The sequence below is a fragment of the Panthera onca genome, chromosome B2 (assembly GCF_046562875.1).
Source record: "Panthera onca isolate mPanOnc1 chromosome B2, mPanOnc1 haplotype 2, whole genome shotgun sequence".
NCBI classification, from domain to species: Eukaryota; Metazoa; Chordata; class Mammalia; order Carnivora; family Felidae; genus Panthera; species Panthera onca.
The window spans coordinates 136,546,460-136,569,738 of NC_138343.1; the positions used below are offsets into that span (position 1 = coordinate 136,546,460).

Consider the following 23,279-nt stretch of genomic DNA (forward strand, 5'->3'; position numbering starts at 1 on the left):
AGAACTGCAAATAGGTTAGAAAATCACAGTTTAGACACTGAACACTTATTTTGCCCCTTCTCAGAAGACCACACGTGCGCGCACACACACACACACACACGCACACACACACCATTATTACATAGGTTAGACAGGCATTGCACAAACTCAAGGGGACTGAATCCAATATGTGAATCCAATATGTGTTCTCCAGGCCAATGGCCTGGTCATAAAAAGATCCTTCGGGGAAAAAACAAAAAATGATGTGATCACACAGAAACCTGTAGGTTCTAAATTCTACTGCGTTCAACATGGCAACAAATTCTGTCAGTGTTTTTTACCTGAACCATCAGCTTTGACGTACATCTCAGCTGTCTGTTTCAAGATCTGGTATGTCACTTCATATTGTTCAAAGAACTTGCTATTTTCTATAAAAGACTAGAAAGGGGTAATGGTTAGAAGATGGCAAATTCTAGGCATATGTAGAAATACTGAAGTCAGTTTCTTCAGGATAGATATATGGATATTTTGCCCAAATTTACCAACCTCAACCTTTTAAAAAAATATATCAAATTAAATCAACTGCCATAAAATAACCTGATTATTCTGAGAATATAAACGGATTCCACACTTTTATTCTAACTCAGCACTATTGAGAAAATACTCTATTTCTTCTCCACCCAAGGGTTTGTTTTTAGAACAGACTGAAGTTTCTCCAGACAACCTGGGGCTAACATTTAGAAAGCACTAAATCTGGAAGAACATTTTAGTATCCAACTGTGTTTTAGCTGTGGGATTGTGTGGCTCTTTGAACATTAATTCTAGTGAAAGATGGCTCTGAGGAACTTAGATTATAAATAAATGGCACAGTGCACACTTTCCTCAAAACAGAAAGTACAAAAATGTTTACTAGGAGAAAAATTTTAAATAATCACATATCTCATCTACAATTACAAAAATTACTGGGGTGCCTGGGTGGCTCAGTTGGTTGAGCATCCAACTTTGGCTCAGGTCAAGATCTCATGGCTCGTGAGTTCAAGCCATGTGTTGGGCTCTGTGCTGACAAGTTCAGAGCCTGGAGCCTGCTTCAGATTCTGTGTCTCTCTCTCTCTCTGGCCCTCCCTCCTGCTCTGTCTCTCAAAAATAAGTAAACATTAATTTTTTTTTAAATTACAGATAAGATGTATCTATACCTGTATGTAATTTACATATTACATATTACTATTACTGTTACTATTACTAGAGTAATAGTAATTTACAAACTGACACTGTAAAATTTAGAGCGCACAAGAAATCCGTAGGTAAATGTTATTGTTAACTCCAGGAAATATGAAATAGCTCCTGTTTCAAAGATTGGTCCTGCTATTATAAAGCCAAAAAATAATGCAATTATAGTTAACAACATATAACCAAAGGCTCTTTAATTTCTTTTAAGTATAACTAGTTCCTCTGATTTGAATCCTCTAAAATACTTGATTAGTGTATTATAAAATGCAAATTAGCCTTTAAAAACCAGCTGAAGTCCAGTGTAATATGCCGATGAATGCTTAATATGGAAATGCAAAATGTTTGAGTGCAGATCTAAAACTTCATAAAAAATTTCACAGACATCCCTCAATTTCATTGGTAAATGTTTATCATATAGCAAGATAATACTTAAAAGCATTACATACCTAACACATTGCATAGCATTTTATGCTTATAAAATGTTTTATTTATGTATTAATTATTCTTCAGGAATAGAGTGAATAGAGAAAGCTCTGAGTTACTTGGAATGAAGGATTCCATGATGAATATTTACTTCAGTAACTTAATAGGCTGTATTATTTTTGTCTGAGAATGAAGTAAAACAATAGTTGTCTGGCTAATTAATTTTTCAGCCTTTTGTTCTACTTCATTAACCTTCCCTGTTCTCCAACTAGGGGAAGAGTAACTTACTGTAACTTAAATTTAGCATAATTTAACCAAATGAACATACCATAATTTGATCAAAAAAAGAAAGTTACAACTAATTTGTAAGACACTGTAGACCACTGAAGAGATAAATATATTTGGCAATGTTTAAAAAATAGTCTCCATTTATTTTTGGCTCAAATTTCAAGAAGCTAAATGGAAAAACAATTGTTCTAAGTGTCAGAAGAATGGGAAATTGCACCTGTCTGGACAGAAAGACTTAATTAAATATGCCTTTGCTAGAGTTGTTTACAAATTAATTAAGAATGAACACGAGAGCAAATACAGAGTAAATCCATTTAGTAACATGAATTATTTTATCTATTAATATCATTTTGGTAGGAGGACTGCTAAATCTCCTTTTCACCAAGAGCTATCTGGACAGTCTCTCAGAAGGATGTAAACACAAAAGTATACTTAAAATAATAATGGGATTAATTTATTTCTTTCACAATAAGGCTTACTTTTTGGATATCAAGTTCAACACATAAGCCATGTTATTGTTGATAGCACTTCAAGAAAATTAAGATACCTCTTTATCCCACTAAATTCAAAGTATTAGTGGAAGATACTAAACTTCTACTCTTCTACTTAGTGGAAGATCAATGTAGAGATAATAAGTAAGTTTCACTTATTGATTTCACTTGAATGGAGCTGAACCAGGTAATTTAATATTTTAAAAATCATCTTTGAGAAGAGGTTTTAACAGAATCACCTACTTACACTGATAAAATAATTACAAATACTAAAAAAAATTCACATTACTTATGTTGCATTCATATAGGCCACAATTCTAAGAGTTCTTCTTTTATGAAAAAGAATGATCCTTCTTTCTTCCATAGTAAAATTGAAGCATGTGTTAACAAACATGGCCATGTCAAGAACAATTCTGACAGCAAAAACCAAAACAATTATCTCCTGACTTATATTACAGTAGGTAATCTCTTATGAATAGGATGTGGCCTAGATTTAATTAACAAGCATTCATGAAATATTTTCCAAGAATTTCTTTAGCTCACAACAGCTGCATACCTGAGCACCTAGTACAAGAGGTAAGTAGGAAGCACATTTTTTGATTCTCTAACCCTTTAAAAAATGATGTATTTTTTTGCATATGAATAAGATGAATTGAGAATTCAAACTAAGGAAGAGATAATTATGGAACCTTTACATCCTGCATATTACTTTGGTTATTAGATGATGTAGCAGCATATGGCTCATTACAATAAATTTTTTTAGAAACCAAGGGAAGGACTGGATTTAAGAACTTGATTTTATTATTTTGTTTGAAAGTCTTCACTCTTTGAGATGGTCCGTTCTAAAGAAAATTATTTTCTCACAAATTCCAAAGGGATAAGAGAAGCTCTAAGGGGTGTGAGATGAAAGGAAAACAATATGTGTCCATCTTTGTTTCTTACAAAGGCCCCTATTATCCTATTATTATTATTATTATTATTATTATTATTATTATTACTAAAAATTTGGGAAAAACTAAGTCTCCTAGAAATTAAGTTATTTATAAAGTCACATGGGTAATAAGTAGCTGAACCATGATTCAACACATTCCCATGTAACATCCATTTAGTAACATGAATTATTTTATCTATTAATATCATGTAACAATCTCTCCTACCTCACCACCCCCTGCCCCAATACCATGCTGCCTATAACATAAATAATAACAACTCTCACTATCAGGCTATAGTATATTAGTGTAAAACATTGTCAGATATAAGCTAACATTAAATGGAACTAATATTTACATGAGCTATACTCCTTAGTTCACTAAGCTACAGGAGATCATGTTAATTATTTGGTCTTTTAAGTTCAAAAAAAAAAAAACTTTTCACAGCCAATTTTGTTAGATTAGTAAAAAGTTCAGTACTTAAGCATGGCTTTTGGTTCGGGAAGATGTGACTTCAAATCCTGATTCTACTTCTTACCAACTCTGCCACCTAAAACATGTGGGTTGAGCATTGAAAGGCTTGATTCCCTCAGTGAAACCATGTGAAAATGCCACTGGGGTTGTCACTGGGTTAGAAGATTACACATGGAGGACACTGGGCTCATGGACAACACACAACATCCCAGTTATTAAAACTAGTAAACAAAAAAAATACTTTAAGGCCCTTTTCAGAAAAGACGGGTTAGCCATAAATAGGTATTTTTCACTACGGAATAAGAATATGCAGAAATGGTCATAAAAATGTCACATGTGTAGCATAATGATCAAGTTTGCCAATTATTTTAAGTTGTGTAGCAGTTTAAATCTAGCAGCTTAGTGAACTTCTCTTCATGGAGAAAACAGAAGTACTGTTTTTCTTTAATTAATATTTATGAAAGTTGTATCATTATAACAACTCTCTACTTACATATCTTTTATCTGAGAAGTTCAAAGAGAATTACTAACATCATTGTATTAGAACATTAACCTGGTGGAACAGCCCCATTAAGCATTTCAGTCTGATTGGCTGTCCTTAAATAGCTAGAACAAAGACAGATCTGCATAATTACCTACTGAGCTCAGAGTGTATCATTTGACATGACTAAATCCAAAAATATAAATGCATGTCTGTAATTTAATATTTAAAAGACTAACGTAATTGCTTGAAATTAAAAAATAAGATTTTTCATGACTTTCCATAACAATTAAATATGAATAAGGGAAACATACCATATAACAGATTTCACATTTTTTGACAAATGTTTCCAAGACAATTATAGTAAACCTACAGGAAGATTTTACTGTAAACCTATTTATTTTCCAAATGCATCTTGTTCAGTAATCACTTTAAAAATATAATCAAAATATAGCAAAATACATTCTGGTTCTAGAATGCTTCAGCAAAGATATGGTTTTAATCAACATTCAATCATTCCAGTTACAAAGCTCACTAGTCAGGTTAGAATTTGTGATTAAACACAAGTGGTGAAGTACAGGACTGAGATGCCTTATGAATATGAACTTTGAAAACAAGTTTGTATTGCTAATAAATTTGGAGGGGGTATGTTTAGCTAACAGAAATAAATTACCTTTAATAAATAACTCTCTAATTACATGTAGTGAAAACTGACAGAACAACCTAATTTCTTCATTAATGCAAGGCTACTATTCCATGTAAATATAGAATTATTTATACTGACAGCCCAAAATATAAGATAGTCTTTAAAAATTAAATTGGTACAGAGATTCACAGACAGAATTTTACTTTTCCTGAATGCACACAAGAAGCAATGAAACTCAGAGACGTGCTGGACCTAATAATCTAAAAACTAGACAGTCCCCTTTTGGATAACAGAATTTTCTGAACTACTAATGATTCTTTCTTAGAGACGTGAGGATGATCTTTAAGTATTCTAATTCAGTTTCAATAGTGAGCTCACAATCAAAGTCATGGGTATGCAATGCAAAAACTTCTTTTTTTTTTTTAAGCAATAAAGCCAGTCACAATGGTTCGGTATGATTCATGAAGCTAAGTCTTTCTGTATTTCCAAAGAATATTAAGTGTATATTTCAGGTTACCATGAAAAGCTTACTAACTTCTATCAAACCCATTTAACATACTGGTACCTTCATGTTTAAATTCAAGATAAAAACTACAACGTCAAAGCAACCGATAGGTATTAAATCCTAAATCCACGTGTCCTCTGATTTCTTTGTCAAAGCACCAGAGAGACTTACGATGTAGTTCTGCAGAAGGAGCTCCACGGACTCTCTCCTCCCATACTTGATGATCCAAGATTTCAGCTTTGACTCTGCAAGAACCAGCAGTGAGAGCAGACGGTACTTTAATTCTAGAAATTCCATTTTCATTAAGTGTAGCTCTGATGTGGAGGAAACAAAATGAAACCTAGAAATAAAACACCGAGAATTTACAGAATGTAAGTAACTAATAGTAACAGAGCAGTGCTTATTTAACCTGTTACACGTCAGTGCTAAATATAATACAAGCACAAAGTCTTCTAAACTCTGGCTGATCAATCACTATCAGGAGCTCTGATTCCTTTTCTAGCTCTGGATTTAAAGGCAAATCGTGATTGATTGAAGTATTTAATTTAGTTCTTTCCCCTGCCAAGACAACTCTCATCTGTTTCTTTTATAAGCTGTTTTTGCAATATTACATAATGTTCCTCACGGTGCTGAATAAAAATACAGCCTCTGAAGAAACCATTTCTGTGATTTCCAGGCTGTGGGGATATTCAGGTTTACTCTCTGCAAATGATAACATATTAGGATGTTAGCATTCTTAGCATATGTTATGGGAGCTCAATTTTTATGTACTAAATGTAAGCACCTCTGTTTAAAAAAAACCAACAGTCAATTCATTGAAAAGAAAAGAAATGGAAGAAACATCCACTGAGTTTTTAAAAAAAGACACTTCATTTCAAACCAGCCATTCTCTTACCTCTCGGCCATGTCCTCTAATTGATCAGGTGGTACTGGGATCCCGTTAACAGATCTGGTCCGGTAGATTTCATGGAATGCTCTTTTGTGGGCATCTGTGTTTTGAAGCAGATCCTAAGACACGATTTAAAAAAAAAATAAAAAAATGAGAAAACATGTTCACAGGAGGCTAAGAAGCATAATTTTCAGCTTGTACCGATGAGTCAATGTACTCAACAATTTGATCGTGCTGCTCCATCCAGATGTGGCTTGGTGCCTTTCATAGGCTTTTTACCTTGTACAGGAGCCCTGGTGCTTATCCCTAAGACCTGTGCTAGAGCTGTATCTAATAATTATGGCATCTTTTAAACACACACGACAGTTGCAGAGCAATGTATTCAGACATTTTAAAGGCACATGGTCCAAAGGAAAATGTAGTTGCTGCTATAAACAATGATGTGTTAGGATTTTTCTCTTTCCTTGATTTTGAATAAACTGGTTTTTAGAAGCTTAAAACTAAGCAAGACTAGTTTAACCCTTAGTTTTTAGAAGCTTAACACTAAGCACAACTAGCTTAACCCTTTAATGGTTTTATATATAAATATATATATATATATATATATATACATATATATCACTATTTTTATTTTACTTCTAACACATGCAGACTATTATAAAGTGAAATTTGCTTGCCATCTAAAGTAAGTCATATATCATGATATTATTAAATATTCTTATGGTTAGAAGATTTCAAACAAGCACAGGGAATGTCCTATAGAAATCAGACTGGAAAGATCAAATGTGATGTTTATAAATATTCTTTATAGGCTGTATAGAACTACACAAATTTTAATATTTTATTTCTATTTGTTTTCTGAGTTTTTCATTGTCGGTAGGCTTATTCATATAAAGACTTCACAGGTGTTTCACAATTCCTAGCCAATTTCTCATATAGAAGCAAAGAGAGATGAAAGATGCTTCATGCCATATTCTCTAGAGTTTAGTTTGTTTCTCAATAACAGAATAAACACACAGCAGTTTGTCACTCAATGAATAGTAAGACCCATTAGCCCATCAGGATAATACATTAAAATTAGCATTTAGTTTAACCCACATGAAGATTTTGTGGATTAATTGGACAAAATAGAAGCAATAAAAAGCATAAAGCCACAAGTAAGAGAGACATTTGATGGAAGGGGGAAAAAATGAAGGCACTCATATATAAATTAAAATGTTAAAGTCATATGTATTTGTTCACATAAAGGTCATATGTGTTTGTGCCTTTTAATTTGAGGGACATTAGCTTTTGCATTGTAGAAAAATCCAAGGGAAAACTATTTCTATCCTGGTAAATTTTGTTATTATAATATATTGATCTGCTTGGAATTGTAGGTAACTGCTCAGATAGTCACAAGTTTCTCAAGCCCAGAGGGAGGGCATTCTGTGCAGGAGCTGATCACAGGGGACAGAAGACTGTCTTAGAGCAACTAATGGCTATGAGTATTTCAGTCACTCTTTTCCTCCTTTATAACCTCCTGGCACATTTCTATGGCTTATGATCTTCACTGAGACCCACTCAAGTGAGTGCAGAGCAAATTTAGACCCATCACCACGCCCAGCTCCGATTTATTCTATGTGACTATATGTTAATGTGTAAGTAGGGGTCTCTGACTATATTGGAATACCCATATGTCCAGTTGCCTTCTAAGAAGTCTTCCTTATTATAGTCAGTATCCAGTTAACTGAAAATATCATGACAAGGTATCAAAACAAACAAAAATATTTTTAAAAATATGATAAAGAAACTATAGTGGGCATGACGTCACTGGGATCTCTGAAAAGCCATCTCACTAAAAACCAGCTAGATGCTGAGCACAGTCTGTGACTTTAATTCACTGGTGCACTTGCAGGAAGTAAGGAAAATCTCTTAGGTCTCCCACTCCTGTTAAAATATGACCCAAAACTGAGGCGCCTGGGTTGCTCAGTCACTTAAGCATCTGACTATTGATATTGGCTCAGGTCATGATCTCACAGTCGTGAGATCAAGCCCTGTATAGGACTCTGCACTGGACATAGAGCTTGCCTGAGATTCTCTCTTTCCCTCTTTCTCTCAAAATAAATAATTAATTAATTTTAAAAATTATGACCCCAAACTGGATCACAGACCTAGCAAAAACCAATGGGAAAAGCTGATTGTTTGGGGCAAAAATCTATACCATGACTGCAGAAGTTGAGTCTTAGAACTCCTATAAGGTGGTAACAATAAAACTCAGAATCCTAATGAGCCAGAACCCTGAAATACTAACAAAAGAAAACTGGTATGAGTGTAACAAGATCAGACAAACTAGATTTGAGAATAAAAATCATTATATCATTAATTGCTTAAGGATGAAACTTCCAATTTACTAGTGTCTGTGTTAATTCTGAACATGCCTAAGAGAAAGCTTCAAAATGCATTGAGTAAAAACTGATGGGACTATAGGGAGAAACTGACAAATCTATGCAGCTGTGGGAGCAATCAGTGCACCTCTCTCAGTCACTGAGATGGAACAAAAGAAGTACTAGCATAGTAGGGGTGGGGGGCAGGGGAGAAGGGAGGAGAGGAAAAGGGCTGTGAATCTGTGGACCTCACAGGCCTTTGTAGGAATTTTGGAATGCTTATTTTAAGTAGGCAGAAGCTAGTGGGAAGTTTTGAGAGGGGTGAAATGAATAAACTTGCATTTTATTTATTTATTTATTTATTTATTTTTTTAATTTATTTTTGGGACAGAGAGAGACAGAGCTTGAACGGGGGAGGGGCAGAGAGAGAGGGACACACAGAATCGGAAACAGGCTCCAGGCTCCGAGCCATCAGCCCAGAGCCTGACGCAGGGCTCAAACTCACGGACCGCGAGATCGTGACCTGGCTGAAGTCGGACGCTTAACCGACTGCGCCACCCAGGCGCCCCTAAACTTGCATTTTAAAAGCATAGCTGTAGCCATGTTATTGAAAATGCCCTATCATTGATACGTTGCTTTCCTTAGCTTCTAAGACAACACAGGAGCTGGATTCCCTCCCACCTCACCATTTGCTCTTTCTCATACTCTTCTGCTGGTTCATCTTCTACTCTTTGATCTCTGGATATTAGATTCCCTTAGGTCTCCGTTCTTGACAGTTTTTTTCTGTCTATACTGCCTTATTTAATATCTTTAGTCTCAAAGCTTTCAACATCCTTCAATATGCCAATGATTCTGAACAGTTATCTCCAGCCTCTACCTGTGTCTTGAGCTCCTGTCTCTTATCTCTTACTGCCTACTCTACATGTCCACCTGGATGTGAAGAAATCTCATACTTAGCATGCCCCAAACTAACCTGTTGATCTTTTTCCCCAAACCTGCTTCACTGTCTCTCCATCTCAACTGATGGAAATTCCATTCTCCAATTGCTCAGTTGAAAAATCATAGTGTCAAATATGACTCTCCTTTCTTCACAATAAATATCTAATGCTGCAAATTGCTCTGCCTTAAAAATATTCAGGGGTACCTGGGTGGTTTAGTCGGTTAAGCATCCAACACTGGCTCAGGGCACCATCTCATGGTTCGTGAGTTTGAGCCCCGCATAGGTCTCTCTGCTGTCGGCACAGAGCCCGCTTCAGATCCTCTGTCTACCTCTCTTTCTGCCCCTCCCCTGCTCACTCTGTCTCTCTCAAAGATAAATAAACATTAAAAAAATATTCAGAATCTGACCATTTTTCGTCATCTCTAGAACTACCATCCCGGTTCAGGCCACTCTACCCGGATTACTGCGACTGGTTCCCTGGCTTCTACCCTCTGTTACTAAGCCAGGCTTTTCTCACACAAGACAGAGTGATGTCATCATTCTTTGGGTAAGAAAGTTGATGAAAAAAGATGGTTAGATTCCAACAAAGAAAATCAACAGTGTCAAAAGTGCAATTAAGGAAAGAAGGAAGATACAAAGAAACAATATTGGGGAAAAATAGGAGCTTAACTACAGGCACAGAAAAGATTACCAAAAAAATATATCTTCAACTATTTTGAATAATTTTATGGCAATAATTTTGAAAACGTCAAATGGACAATTTCCCAGTAAGTATAAATTGGTGTTATTGACCCAGTTAAAATTCTGAAAGCCTGAATATTTCTAATCATTTTCAGGGGCTGGGAATACAACTGTGAAAAAACAAACAATAATTCTTGCCCTTACAGAGTTCACATTACAGTATAGAAAACCAAGCACTAACTGAGATACAGAATTAAAAGAGCAGTTGAGATGCAGATAAATACTAAAGAGAAAAATCAAATAGAGAAGAGGGAAAAGGAGTTGTGATTTCAAAGGGGTGGCCAAGAAAGTGTTGACTAATAGGTGACATTTCAGTAAAGGAAAAAAGGAGACAAGGAAGAACATACTGAGAGACTGATCAGTGGGAAGATGTTTCAGGCCAAGGAAAAGAGAACATAAAAGACAATGGCAAGGGCAAAGGGGTTGAGGTGGGGATGTGCTTGCCTGTTTGACATCATCTTTTCAGTGAAGTTTCACTGACAACCCTCGTTAAAATTGCAACACCCCTAATATTCTCTGTCCTTTTACTTTCTAACTGAAGATAAATTTTACTTATTAGTTATTTATGTTTATTATTTCTTATATGCCTCCCCCCATTAGAAGGCAAGTTATATGAGTGTAGGTTTGGTCTGTTTTTCTTCTGGGTGTATCACAAATGCCTAGAACACCACTTTGCACACAGAGAGCGCACAATAAATATTTGTGGAAAGACCGGGAGAGATTAGAAAGGCACAGCAAGAGGAGCAGAAAGAAAATGAGGAAACCAAATGAAGAAAGTGTTTCAAGGATTCAGAAATAACTATGTGAAATCCTTTTAATAGGTGAGGTAGGACGAGGACTGAGAAGTGACCATTAAGCGAGGAATAAGGAGAACTCTCATGAACCTGACATGAATAGCATGGCAAGAGAAACCTTGATCCAAATGGGTTCTAGAAAGAATTGGAAAAGACAGTTCTGAAACCAAAATGAGCATGATAACTCTTTCAAAGAGCTTCACTGAAAAAGGAAGGAGGAAAAATGGACAGTAGCTGGAAGCAAGAGTAGGAGGAAGAAAGACAATTTTTATTTTTTAAATTTTATTTATTTTTTAAATAATCTCTAAGAGGAGAGGATTAACAGCATATACTTTATGTCGGTGGGAAAAATCCAGCAGAAAGAGAAAAAAAACTAAAAAGGCAAGAACTAGAGGAATTGTTTACTGGAGAAGAGCAGGGAGGATGGGCTCTCATACACTACACATGTGGAGGGGCTGGTCTTAGATCAGAGCACAGATGGTTCATCCCTAGTAACAGAAGTGAAGACTGGGTATTCAGGCACAGATGCTTGTAGGTGGGTTGATGTGGTCGTGGGAGCTGGCGGAAATTCTTTTTTGATTGTTTCTATTTTCTCAGAGAAATAGGAAGCAGTGTCACCAGCTGAGAGTAAGGATATGGGAGGAGGTGTGGAAGATTTGAAGGGACAAGGTATGGAATAGTTGTCCCTGAAATAAAGAGGCAATGGAATCGGGAAATGCCTTTGGAGTGCCAGGCAGCAGTCAGGACCCACTTGGGTTAGTCATCGTGCCTGGGGGTGTGTTTTTCTGCAGGCACACTCAGCGGCATGTGCGTGGGCAGGGACTAGGCAGAGAGTTGGCTTCAATCGGGGTTATGTTTTAATCAGGACAACAGGACGAAGGAAACCTGGTCAAGACAATTAGCGTATGTACAAAGGAGTGACCTTTGCGGATTCGGCACTGAATTTAAATAGAGTACAAAAGGAACGGATGCCTTGAAGAGGGTGAGACTCAGTAAAATCAAAGGATTAAAGAGCACGGAGTCCGTGCGTTTTGGAGCCAGGGCAAGTTTGATTGGACAGTGAGATACATGCTTAAAGAAGACATTGAAGGAGTTTCAGTTACTGGTGATGACAAGTTCTAGACCATGCTTTATGCCCATCAGGGGCATAGAGGGAAGGATGGGATCACTGAAAGACAGGAGATCAAGAAACTAAGAGGCCAGGTTTTTGGCAGAATCATCTATGGGTTACTGAAGTTTTTAAGAATTATGGCATGCATTGCCATGCAGGAAATTAAATCTTCAAAAAACGAGGGGAAGTGACCTATGTAGGATTGATAACCGCAACACGGATGGGTAGTAGGTGGTAGAGTTTGATGGCTATTTGCATAATTCTTTAAGACGAAAAGCCTTACTTTGCCAAGGCTCTACTACTAAAAAAATAACTAGTAAGTTTAAATACTCTACATGTATTACATGCAATAGTTTTGCGGGCATAGTTAAGTTTAGAGTTTAAAACAATCTGGACTACCAGCTATGTGACCTTGGGCAAAGCACTTAAACTCCGTCTGCCTCAAGTTTATTCATTGACAAAGTGAAGATAATAATAATAGTCTCACATCCTGCATGTCAACTGCTTAGCAAAATAAAGTACTTAAGACAGAAACATAGCTGAATACTCAATTATAGTTAACTATGACTATTTTTGTCATCTTCCTAGATAACTACGCATTAAGGTATCTGGAAAATAGAAAAGATAGTAAAGGTGTATCTTGCTTTTCGGAATAATATGATCCTACCTACATGTAAGTTAAGTTAAAAAAAAAAAAAAAACTTTGGTAGAACCATTTGTAAAATAACCCCTTTGCCAAAAAAAATTAAAAATTATCTGAATCACGTTTTCAAACACTGATTATGTATTAACAGACAATCGTCATGTGGTATGTTTTTTTTTTAAAGATGTGAACCATGCAGAAAACCAAAAATTTGAGATCTTGATAGCCTATCTAAGTTTTCATGGCAAATCCATAGTTACTTTTAGACTGGGATAAGTAGACAATATTCTCAAACATTCTTGCTTATGTATTAATGAGTCCTATATTGTGCTTTTTTCCATTATTTGTGTAACCCTGTCTCAAGATTTCCCCCTATTCTTAATATAGTGGGAACTGCATTTCCAAGCCAGCCCAATATTCCAGCACAAAGTAGTGATACCAAGTTGATGGGCTGATTCTTCTATTGAAGAAGACTAGAATTTTAGTTATCTCAACAATGATTCAAACTGCTTACATCATCAAAGCTTATCTTATTATAGGTACCTAATAAATATATCTTAAATAAATGAGAATTGATTTTATAATTAACAATGACATTGTTTTATGACTCTACTACTCTCAGTACCTGTGCCCAGACCTAGTAAAAGTCCCTACCTCAGTAAACAGATCATTCTGGAGATTTGCCTTGACCTAGTCCTAGCCCTTACTTGCCTCTGCTTGCTTCCTGTTGTCTCTTCATTGCATTCCCTGACCTTCTCTTCAGTCCTTTCTGATTTTTAGTCTCAGATAAGCATCTTCTCCAGCTCTTTCCCCTTCCCTTTCCCTACTCCATTTCATTTTGGCATTTATGGTTGTTCGTTACACTCTGGTAAAAAAAGGTGGTTCCAGCTGCACAGTTGATGGTTGGCACAGGGTCTCTATCTCTCAAAGGAGCCAGGAGAGTCATGAGGGGCCTCAGTTCATATAATCACTGAGACACATGGACAGCGTGTGTGCATCCAACTTAAAACTCAACGTTCAGCAGGTGTTGCTGCAGCCTAGAGTGTGCAGTGAATTAACATGTCCGCTAAATCTTATCAACTGGTAAATAGCACAGCCAATATGCTTGGACATTTTCTCTGTGGTGGAGCATTTAAATCAGACCTAAGTATATTATGCAAACAACAAACACATGCTGTGTCTCAAACTTCTAGATTGGAGGCACCTTGTACATAAAACTGGCACACAGTAGGCCCTCGGCATGTACTCACAGAATTAGCACATCCAACCCACAATCCATACCCATTCTACATCTGATTTTAAACCCTAAGGTAGCTTCTTTTGTATGAATCAGTCACCTCAGTTACACATTATTTCAACTGTTACATGACGCATTAGGTGGTAGTTACAACGAATTGCTAATCTGTTGAAGCGGTATTGTTGTGTAATCCTGTCTCAGCATTTCCCCCTATTTTTAATATACTGGGAATCTTAACAAGGACATAGCCCAGGTTTTTCTGCTTCTAAGAAGACTTAACCCAGAGAAAAATCTTGGGACTTGATCTCTTATCCTCTATCTTCAGAGACAGTATAGACTAGCAGGCCTGGATTTTATGTGCGTGTATCTCCAGCGATGGAGCAGACGCCAAAGTCATGCTTACCAGAGAAGCAGATTCTAAGGAGTTTTCTGTGTGTTTTGTGTATGGTGGCGGTGGTGAGAAGGGGAGAGGCTAAGAGATCAACAGCAAAACTTAAAGCATCTGGAGATACTGATTACAACGGAAGAAGGGCCAAGAATAAACGCAGAAAGGACCCTGACCGATCGTGCAGGAACACAAAATCTTGTTGCGTCCATCTTGTTTGGTGGCCGGATCTGGGGTGAGTGAGTCGAGCCGAGAGGGCCAGGAGCTGAAACTCCATGGCACCTCTGTACCTCTACATTTCTAGTTTCAAAGATAAGGTCCCAGAGGGGCCTGAAACCAAATCTGTCATGAATTTGCCTTACAGTCTAGTTTAGAACATAGAACAGTCTATTTCCTTGAAGCAGTAAAAAAATATTCCTATCTTGGCAGAAAATATACGTGAGCCACAGATTGCCCATATTTGGTCACCTCCCCTTGTCTGGTTTCCACATATACAGTAATCCCTATGATGACAGTAAATGAGGTACACAAACTCAATTGCACGAAACACAGGACTGAGTTAATATGATGTTAGTGAAATACAGCATTTTTAGTTAGGTCCCACAAAACCCAAAGAGGAATATGTCAGAATTTATACTAAGCACAGCTGACTCTGCAGTACACTAAAAAAGTCGCAAATAAAAGTCATCAACGCCTAATCCCACCACTTCCTAAAATCCCCACTCTCCCTTGACCCCCTGCCCCCTCATAGCAAAGGACATAAAAACGTGGTAACTTGGCTTGCCTTCCTTTGAGAACGGAGACAGGAATGAGGTCTAGAACCAACGGCCAACCACATTACATAAATGTGTCTGTGGGCTTACCTTTCAAAAAATAACATATAGCAACGGCAATAACAAAGATAACCGCCCAGAAAATTCTTCAGAAAATAAATCTACTGGAAATGTCGTTAGCAAGCAAGGAAGACGGAAGTGCGACATCTCAGTACCTATGTGAATGGACACTTGGGAGACGCGCGTCAGTGGAAGCTCTAAACAGCCAAGTCTTCAGACAACACTAGGACTGCTGTGCAGGAAGGTCTCCCCACCAGAACTCTTACCTTGTGTTGCTCGCGTTTCCGTTGTATTGTGTTGGCCGTTTCCTCATGCACCTGCTGAATGGTTATTTCCTCTCTCAGGGCCACCTCCGCTCTGTATAACCAGGCACCTATGGTGCCCAGAGGTGCAGGGAGAGATTTATCAAGCTGTATATGCCAGTCAAAGAGCTGAAATACAAAAGTGGAAAAACAATGTCTCTCAGAGGACAATTCCTTAAATTCCCTCAAATGACTTTTAAAGCCCCCATAAGGATTTAACTTAATCATCTTGTGTTACTTTAATAACTATCAAGTAAGAAAATACCTGTGTTCTGAAAGCGGTACTTTGAGAATGAGGAGGAAATTAGAGTTACAAGCAAATTTTAAGGAAACAAAATACACCTTAGACACGGAAGGGTATTATTGGGAGCTTAAACAGTTTTCTACCTATAGGAGTAGCACAAAGCCCCCACTGATTTTTCCGTTTGGCTTTTGCTGAAAGGGAAAGGACTGGGTTTGCTGACGTGCTCCAGGACGTGGTTGTTATACACTGGGTACACTGTTGTGTATCCTTTAAAATCTCACACAGGGGAACAGGTGCAGAAAAATCAGGGTCATCTAGATATCTCTGGGGGGAAAGGAACATTCAGGATTCTTTCTATGAAACTACAGCTCCCTAGCCATTTCTTCATTTCTTCCCCTTTATCCAATTCTTTTGGGGGGTGGGGGGGTGGGGAGGAGAGTGCAAGAAGAGGAGGGGACAGAGGATCCACAGCAGGCTCTGTGCCGACAGGCTGTCAGCACCGAGCCCAATGTGGTGTTCGATCTCACGAACTATGAGATCATGACCTGAGCCAAAGTCAGACGCTCAGCTGACTGAGCCACCCAGGTGCCCTTCCACTTTATCCAGTCTTAAGCACTGTTTCCTAACTTACTGGAATACCAGATGGGATAGGCTGAGGTGCTTGGGAACTAACCTATTCTCTGGTAGAGTTTGTGGGGAAAAGATTAGATTGTAAAAATGAAGTAAATAGAAGTTCAAGACAAATATTCTCAATAGTGATAGAAGTTTCAGTGACCAAGGTTGAAATCTTGGTCTTTAAGTTTGCAAAATATTAACATGAAATTTACTGAGCAGTTTTTCTTCAGGTTCATGAAAGACCAGATTAGAAGATTTGCTTAAATTAGGGGCACCTGGGTGGCTCGGTCGGTTAAGCGTCTGACTTCGGCTCAGGTCATGATCTCACGGGTCCGTGAGTTCGAGCCCCACGTCGGGCTCTGTGCTGACAGCTCAGAGCCTGGAGCCTGTTTCAGATTCTGTGTCTCCCTCTCTCTCTGCCCCTCCCCTGTTCATGCTCTGTCTCTCTCTGTCTCAAAAATAAATAAACGTTAAAAAAAAATTTTTAAAAAAAGAAGAAGATTTGCTTAAATTAAAGCATGTAAAACTAAATGTCCACATACAAAGATTACTAACTATTGATGAAACCTAGCTATAGACTTTAGAGAAGTTATTGAGGCTCCATTCTTGGGAGAGTCACCTTTTCTAAACAACCCAGAATTTAGTTGTGTAAAGTGAGCAGTAACCCAGGTGGTCTTGCAGGATTTCAAGCCATCATCTACTACGTGAAACTACGTGTTTGGGGCGCCTGGGTGGCTCAGTCGGCTGAGCATCCGACTTCGGCTCAGGTCATGATCTCACAGTTTGTGAGTTCGAGCCCCGCATCACGCTCTGGGCTGACAGCTCGGAGCCTGGATCCTGTTTCGGATTCTGTGTCTCCCTCTCTCTCTGTCCCTCCCCCACTCATGCTCTGTCTCTCTCTCTCTGTCAAAAATAAATAAAAAAATTTTTTTAAATCTTACAAAAAATAAAAACAGAAAAAAGAAACTACGTGTAGGGCAGACAAAGCAGAAGAGTTGTTCAACCAAGTTCAGTACTTCCACTAACTTAAAGGAAAACTCCCATGGCTAAGTCTTTCCCTCCTCAGCTAGAGGCAGTAGGACCAGATGACATATCACTGTTTAGAAAACATGATGGAAAATGTTCTTGACTAAATTACATAAGCCTTAGTAAAATTAATCACGAGAGAACTTACCCTGGAGGACACTCTATCCCAGGACTGCTTTACCAATGCTTGGTCAAGTGACAATTTACCGTCTCTATGTATTGGTTGTATTAAATGTTCGATCTGTTTCCTTTTTATTTCATATTGAACTCTGAAGTGCTTAAATGACTAGAAGAGGAAAAACAGAAACGACATGGACACGAGTCAAAAACAGCAAAAGCAAAGGAAACCACATTTCCTAAATAACAATCCTTCATATTTGGATAACACTCAATATACGTTGTTGATAATGATGACAAGTCGTGATACTGATAGCACTGCCATTCATGAAGCCCTGATGATGAGCCTGGCCCCAGGCTAACTGCTCTTTGCACATCATCTCGTCTGGCTTTCTCCATCACCCTACAACATCGACATGCCCTATTATTATTACCATAGGAAGCCCAGAGGTAACTTGGCAAGAACAAGTAGTGGAGGCAGGAGTAAAACCTAAGATTTCTCATTTCTAGTTAAATAATCTATGTACAAGCCCATGCTCATCAAGAAATCGTAGAAAACAGGAATATAAACCTATGTTAATAATCAAAATAGTTGCTCTACTTCAAAGTAAATAACAGTTAAATAATAAACCAAATAACTTAGAGATACAAATTATATACATCAAAGTACTACTAATTTGAAGATATCTAAATTTGTGTTTAAGTAAGGCTATCTAAAGAGTTTTACATAGGGGACCTCATTTATATAATAATATTTTGCTTTAACTTTATGGCATTAAAATATTAATTATCGTGTCATTTCTTTTATCGTAGTGTGTATAACATAAATTTGTAATATGTAGATTTAACCATCAGTCAAATGCTAATCTAAAAAAGTAGTGATTTTAATAAAAGTTCCGCATTTTACATTAAAATAACACATCCTGGAATAAAATTCCATGTCCAAATATGAATTGAACATGCCACTAAAATGTGTAATTATGTTAAAGAACGTAAGAATGGCCCTATAGAATCTAGCAGGTAACACATCTGAAAGAATCCGAGTAAACAAACATGTAAGTTCACATGAAGAACACTAGGGGGAGACGGTGAGTAACTATTTTACCACAACTTTTATCTTCCGTTTCCTCCAACTTCACGTAATTTAAAAATACCAAAACATAAAACTGATCTTTAATTTTACTTAACAGAATTTCAATTTTATTCCACAGAATGAAAAAAATGGAAAATACACTGTTATGGTAAGTAGAAACAGAAAATGCTGATTATGTAAGAAACACACAGACGAAAATGTCCCCTATATTCAGATTTCACAAGCTCTCTAACCCTTTTTTAAGAAACAGCCCTTCATCTTTGGTCTGAAGGGAGTGTTTCTATTTTGTGCTTTTCTAATCTTTTGTTTTCCTTTTATAAAATAACATCTGTACAACAGGTAACTTCATAATTTGGAATTGATTTTTTATAATTTATGCCTAAGCTAAAACACACACTAGTCTAATAAGTAGATTTACTCTGTTGTTGTATTTCTATTCTCACTTTACAGGTTTCATCATTTTTTAATGAGACTCATCCAGAAAATTGTATTTTTGGGCAAAAAAGATTACACTAGCTTTCAAAGCAAAAAATGTACATACATATAAACACATACATACTGCTTTGCTATGTTCAAATAATATAATATCGACGCAATTATCTACCTAAAGTCAGGAAGAATTTATGTGTTATATAAAATCACACACTAATGCCAATGGCTGTATCTTTTATCATCTGCCATGTTGAGTCTCATATCATTGCCCCTTTTTATGTAGCAAAACCAACTGAAATATAGACTAGGATATATTATAGTTTGGCCACTAAAATGCGATGCTGTTTTAAATAGGAAAATGTTCATGCCGCATACAGTGAATTACAATTTAGTGGGGAAAACCGGTTGTAAGACTCTGTGTCTTAACAGTGAAAATTGGAAGCCGAAATCCAAGTACTGGCAGTATAAGGAGATGGGGGGTGGGCAGAATAACAGCAGCAGCAACAGCCCTGGACTCAGTGTGAGTACAACAGTGTCGAACCAGGCAGGTCACAATAGAAACTGATCCCATTAATGGGCTCGCTCCAAATATTCATGTTGCAAGCCTTTATTAAATTCGGCTTATTCTATAGTAGTTTTCAATGCGGCACTGAATTCATTTTTTGGTGGGATTTTTTGTTATGTGACATCTGCCAGATCATGAGTTGTAGAAAAACAACAACTAGATGTTTGTGTTTTGGGTCATCTCTAAGACTCTGAGTTCTAAGCCATGAAGCCTCCTCGGAGCTCTACATACAGGGAGGGTGGACACACACAACCTAGACCTACTAACGCCACCTCCGGGATACACCCAAAAAACGAAAACAGGATACTGAAGAGGTATCTGCACTGCCATGTTTATTGCAGTATTATTCACAATAGCCAAGATATGGAAGCAACCTGAGTGCCCATTCATGGATGAATGATAAAGAAGATATGAGATATATACATAGAGAGAGAGAGAGACAGAGAAAGACAGAGATAGATATAGATATAGACATAGACATAGGTATAGATATAGATATAGATATAGATATAGATATAGATATAGATATAAAGATATAGATAAAGATATAAAGATAGATATATAGATATATAGATATAGATAAAGATATAAAGATATAGATAAAGATAGATATAGGTATAGGTAGAGATAGAGATAGAGATAGAGATAGAGATAGAGATAGAGATATGGGGGGAGAGGGAGGGAGAGAGGGAGAGATGTCTATATTTCTAAATATCATAGAAAGGACATCCTCCTATTTGTGACAACACATTACGCTAAGTGAGATAAGGCAGACAGAAAAAGAGAAATAATATAAAATATTACCTCCATGTGGTATTTCAAAAAGCCAAACTCATAAAGACAAATTAAAATGGTGGTTTCCAAGGGATGGGGGGTGAAGGTGGGGGATAGGACAGATACTATTTAAGTACACAAACTTCCGATGAGTAGTAAATAAATCCTAGAGATCTAAAAGCACAGTATAGTGGATATAGACAACAATATTGTATTATAGTCATCAGACTTGCTAAGAGACTGGAATGTAGCTATCCCAACCACAAAAAAGAAATACTTATGCAATGTGACGGAGGTGCTAATTATTTCTACAAGGGCAATCATATTAAAATATATAAATGTATTATATTTTTTAAAACTACTTATTTACCCAGAAATACAATTATTATTATTTTTTATTTATTTTCGAGAGAGAGAGAGAGAGAGAGAGAGACAGAGTGTGAGTGGGGGAGGGGCAGAGAGAGAGGGAGACACAGAATCCAAAGCAGGCTCCAGGCCCTAAACTGTCAGCACAGAGCCTGATGGAGGGCTTGAATCCACGAGCTATAAAATCATGACCTGAGCCAAAGTTAGATGCTTAACAGACAATTATTACAATTGCATGCAAACTTAAGATAATACATATTATTTCTTTAAAGATTTTTTTCTCACTAATATCATTAGAAAGACTGAACATGGATTAAAAAGCTTTTAAGAAACTGAAATCACTTCTTCATACATTACCTGATATTTATCCTGTAAATTTGATTCCGTCATCTGTGCCCTTGTCAAATCTCTTTCAAATTGTTCTATCCAGACTTTTGTTTCCTTCAAAATTAGCCCGTCTTCTCTCTAGAAACCAGCAGACATTACGTTATCATCAACTGTACATTTATTTAATTGCTGATTAATACCTGGCTGATTCTAAAATGCCCCAAATATTTAGTAAGTTCCAATTGTCTCTGAAAGTTTTTCTCTCTCCTCTCCCTCACTTATTTTGGGAAATAAGAGGCAAAAGTTAAATCTAGAAAAAATAGCTTAATTATCTTGCTGAATATTGAAATTATCTACCTCCATTACTTTCTCAAGAAACACTAATTTAATTAAGAGAATGTGCTCAAGAGGAAATGCCCTAAGTACAAAAATACTCAGGAAGAGCAATGGCTGGAGAGGACTGAACACATAGGCCTGGGGGTGCTCTTAATTCAAGGTCATTCATAGCCCAGAAGACTATTCCGGATGAGACTAATTTTGGCTGAATCCAAGGAATGACAGCCACAGTAACATTGTGGACTAGTATTATTTAAAAATGCTATTCAGGATTATAACATAAGCTTCATGATGTCAGAAAATATTTATTTTGTTCAATATGGTATTACTAGACCCTGGCAACACAGCACCTATAAATATTTACCAAAATATTTGCTGAATGAATGTATCGAGGCTACCACTCACATCCCAAAAATGAAAAAAAAATAGAGATCTTATATAATTTTTTCCACAAATAATAGCAAGCCATCCTATTATTGATTTAGTGAAAATATCCTAATTTTTCATCAAGACTTCTTAGCTGGTAAGAATGCCAAATTAATCAAAAACATATTTAACATGGTTCTTGACACTTACAAATAGCTTCCAACTACAGGAGCTCACTTGGTCACAGCCCTGTGACACAGATGAAATGGCTGATGACAGGTGAAGTGGCAAAGTAGACAGAGTGTTGGCCATGGAGGCAGGTCAACCTGGTTGCGAATTCTGGTTCTGACATGTGCCAACTCTGTGACTTTGGACACAATGTTTTTTAAATCCTCTCTAGCGCTGTGCCATCATCTGAGTAGATATCACACACCGCTTCCCCAGTTTGGGGGAGAATTCAAGAAAACCTGTGCAGCACACGCAGCACAGAGATTGGCACACACTGCTGTCATGACCCACACCTTCTCTCGCTTTCCAGTCTTGAAAAGCAATCCTGTCCTGCCTGAAACATTTTGCTCTGAATAATGCCTTCCTCAGAGCTCAGCTCAGACACAACCTCTCTAGAAAGATTTTTCTGACCCAGAAGTCTTGTTGGATCCCTCTTCTGTGCCAGCGGTTCTCACACATCAGCATGCGTGACAATCACCTGCAGGGCTTCTGAAAATAGATTGCTGGGCACCACCCTCGGTCTTCCTTGGCTTGGTATGTCTGGGGTGGAGGCTGAGAATCTGCGTTTCTAAGAAATTTCCAGGTGAATCTAATGTTGCTGGTCTAGTGACCACATTTTGAGAATACTTCTCTGATCCTGTAACAACCTGAGCTCAAATATTCACTAGAAAAACACTATTTTTTTATCGTCCACTTGTCTCTTCCCCTCCATCCATGGTACGAACCCCTTATTTATCTTATTTTTCTCTAGCCTAACATCGTGTCTAGCCCTCAGTCTCACTCAATATACAATGGTAGAATAAATGATTGGTAATATAGGTCAGTAGAGAAAGAAATGAACAGGAGCCCAAAGCTCTAAAGTTTTAGTTCTTCCCAAGACGGCTCTTTTGAATGAACAGATAAACATGACCAAAACGCATGGTTTATTACCAGGTGACTGGTTGACTATCACACCCATAAAAGCACAAATGGCATATTCTTATGAGCTCAGAAGAACAAAATGCTCTTGGTCTACCTCCAAGATACCAGAGGCCAACGTGACCGCTACGAGGGGGATCATCGAAATGACATGGACCTCTCACTGTGAGCCTCCAATGACCTGTTTCTCA

General features: G+C 37.2%; 1 protein-coding gene and 1 long non-coding RNA gene across 19 annotated transcripts in view; one reads left to right on the forward strand and one right to left on the reverse strand.

Annotated features, from left to right (window-relative positions):
• The window catches only part of SYNE1 (spectrin repeat containing nuclear envelope protein 1), a 470,951-nt gene that overhangs the window by 305,995 nt on the left and 141,677 nt on the right, over positions 1 to 23,279 (reverse strand). For 17 of the 18 annotated variants that reach the window (XM_078447468.2, XM_078447476.2, XM_078447472.2 and 14 more), the window contains 6 exons: positions 21,271 to 21,378; positions 17,715 to 17,852; positions 15,646 to 15,810; positions 6,339 to 6,451; positions 5,615 to 5,783; positions 321 to 417 (listed from right to left, as the gene is read on the reverse strand). In XM_078447468.2, coding sequence (XP_078303594.2) covers positions 321 to 417; positions 5,615 to 5,783; positions 6,339 to 6,451; positions 15,646 to 15,810; positions 17,715 to 17,852; positions 21,271 to 21,378 — 790 coding nt within the window. Of the gene's footprint in view, positions 1 to 320; positions 418 to 5,614; positions 5,784 to 6,338; positions 6,452 to 6,554; positions 6,709 to 15,645; positions 15,811 to 17,714; positions 17,853 to 21,270; positions 21,379 to 23,279 lie in introns of those variants that run through there. The other variant, XM_078447482.2, reaches the window with a different exon arrangement.
• Positions 209 to 19,011, forward strand: LOC144616440 (uncharacterized). Its single transcript, XR_013555821.2, has 3 exons — positions 209 to 369; positions 5,599 to 5,716; positions 18,895 to 19,011. It is a non-coding gene; the product is annotated as an uncharacterized LOC144616440 (long non-coding RNA).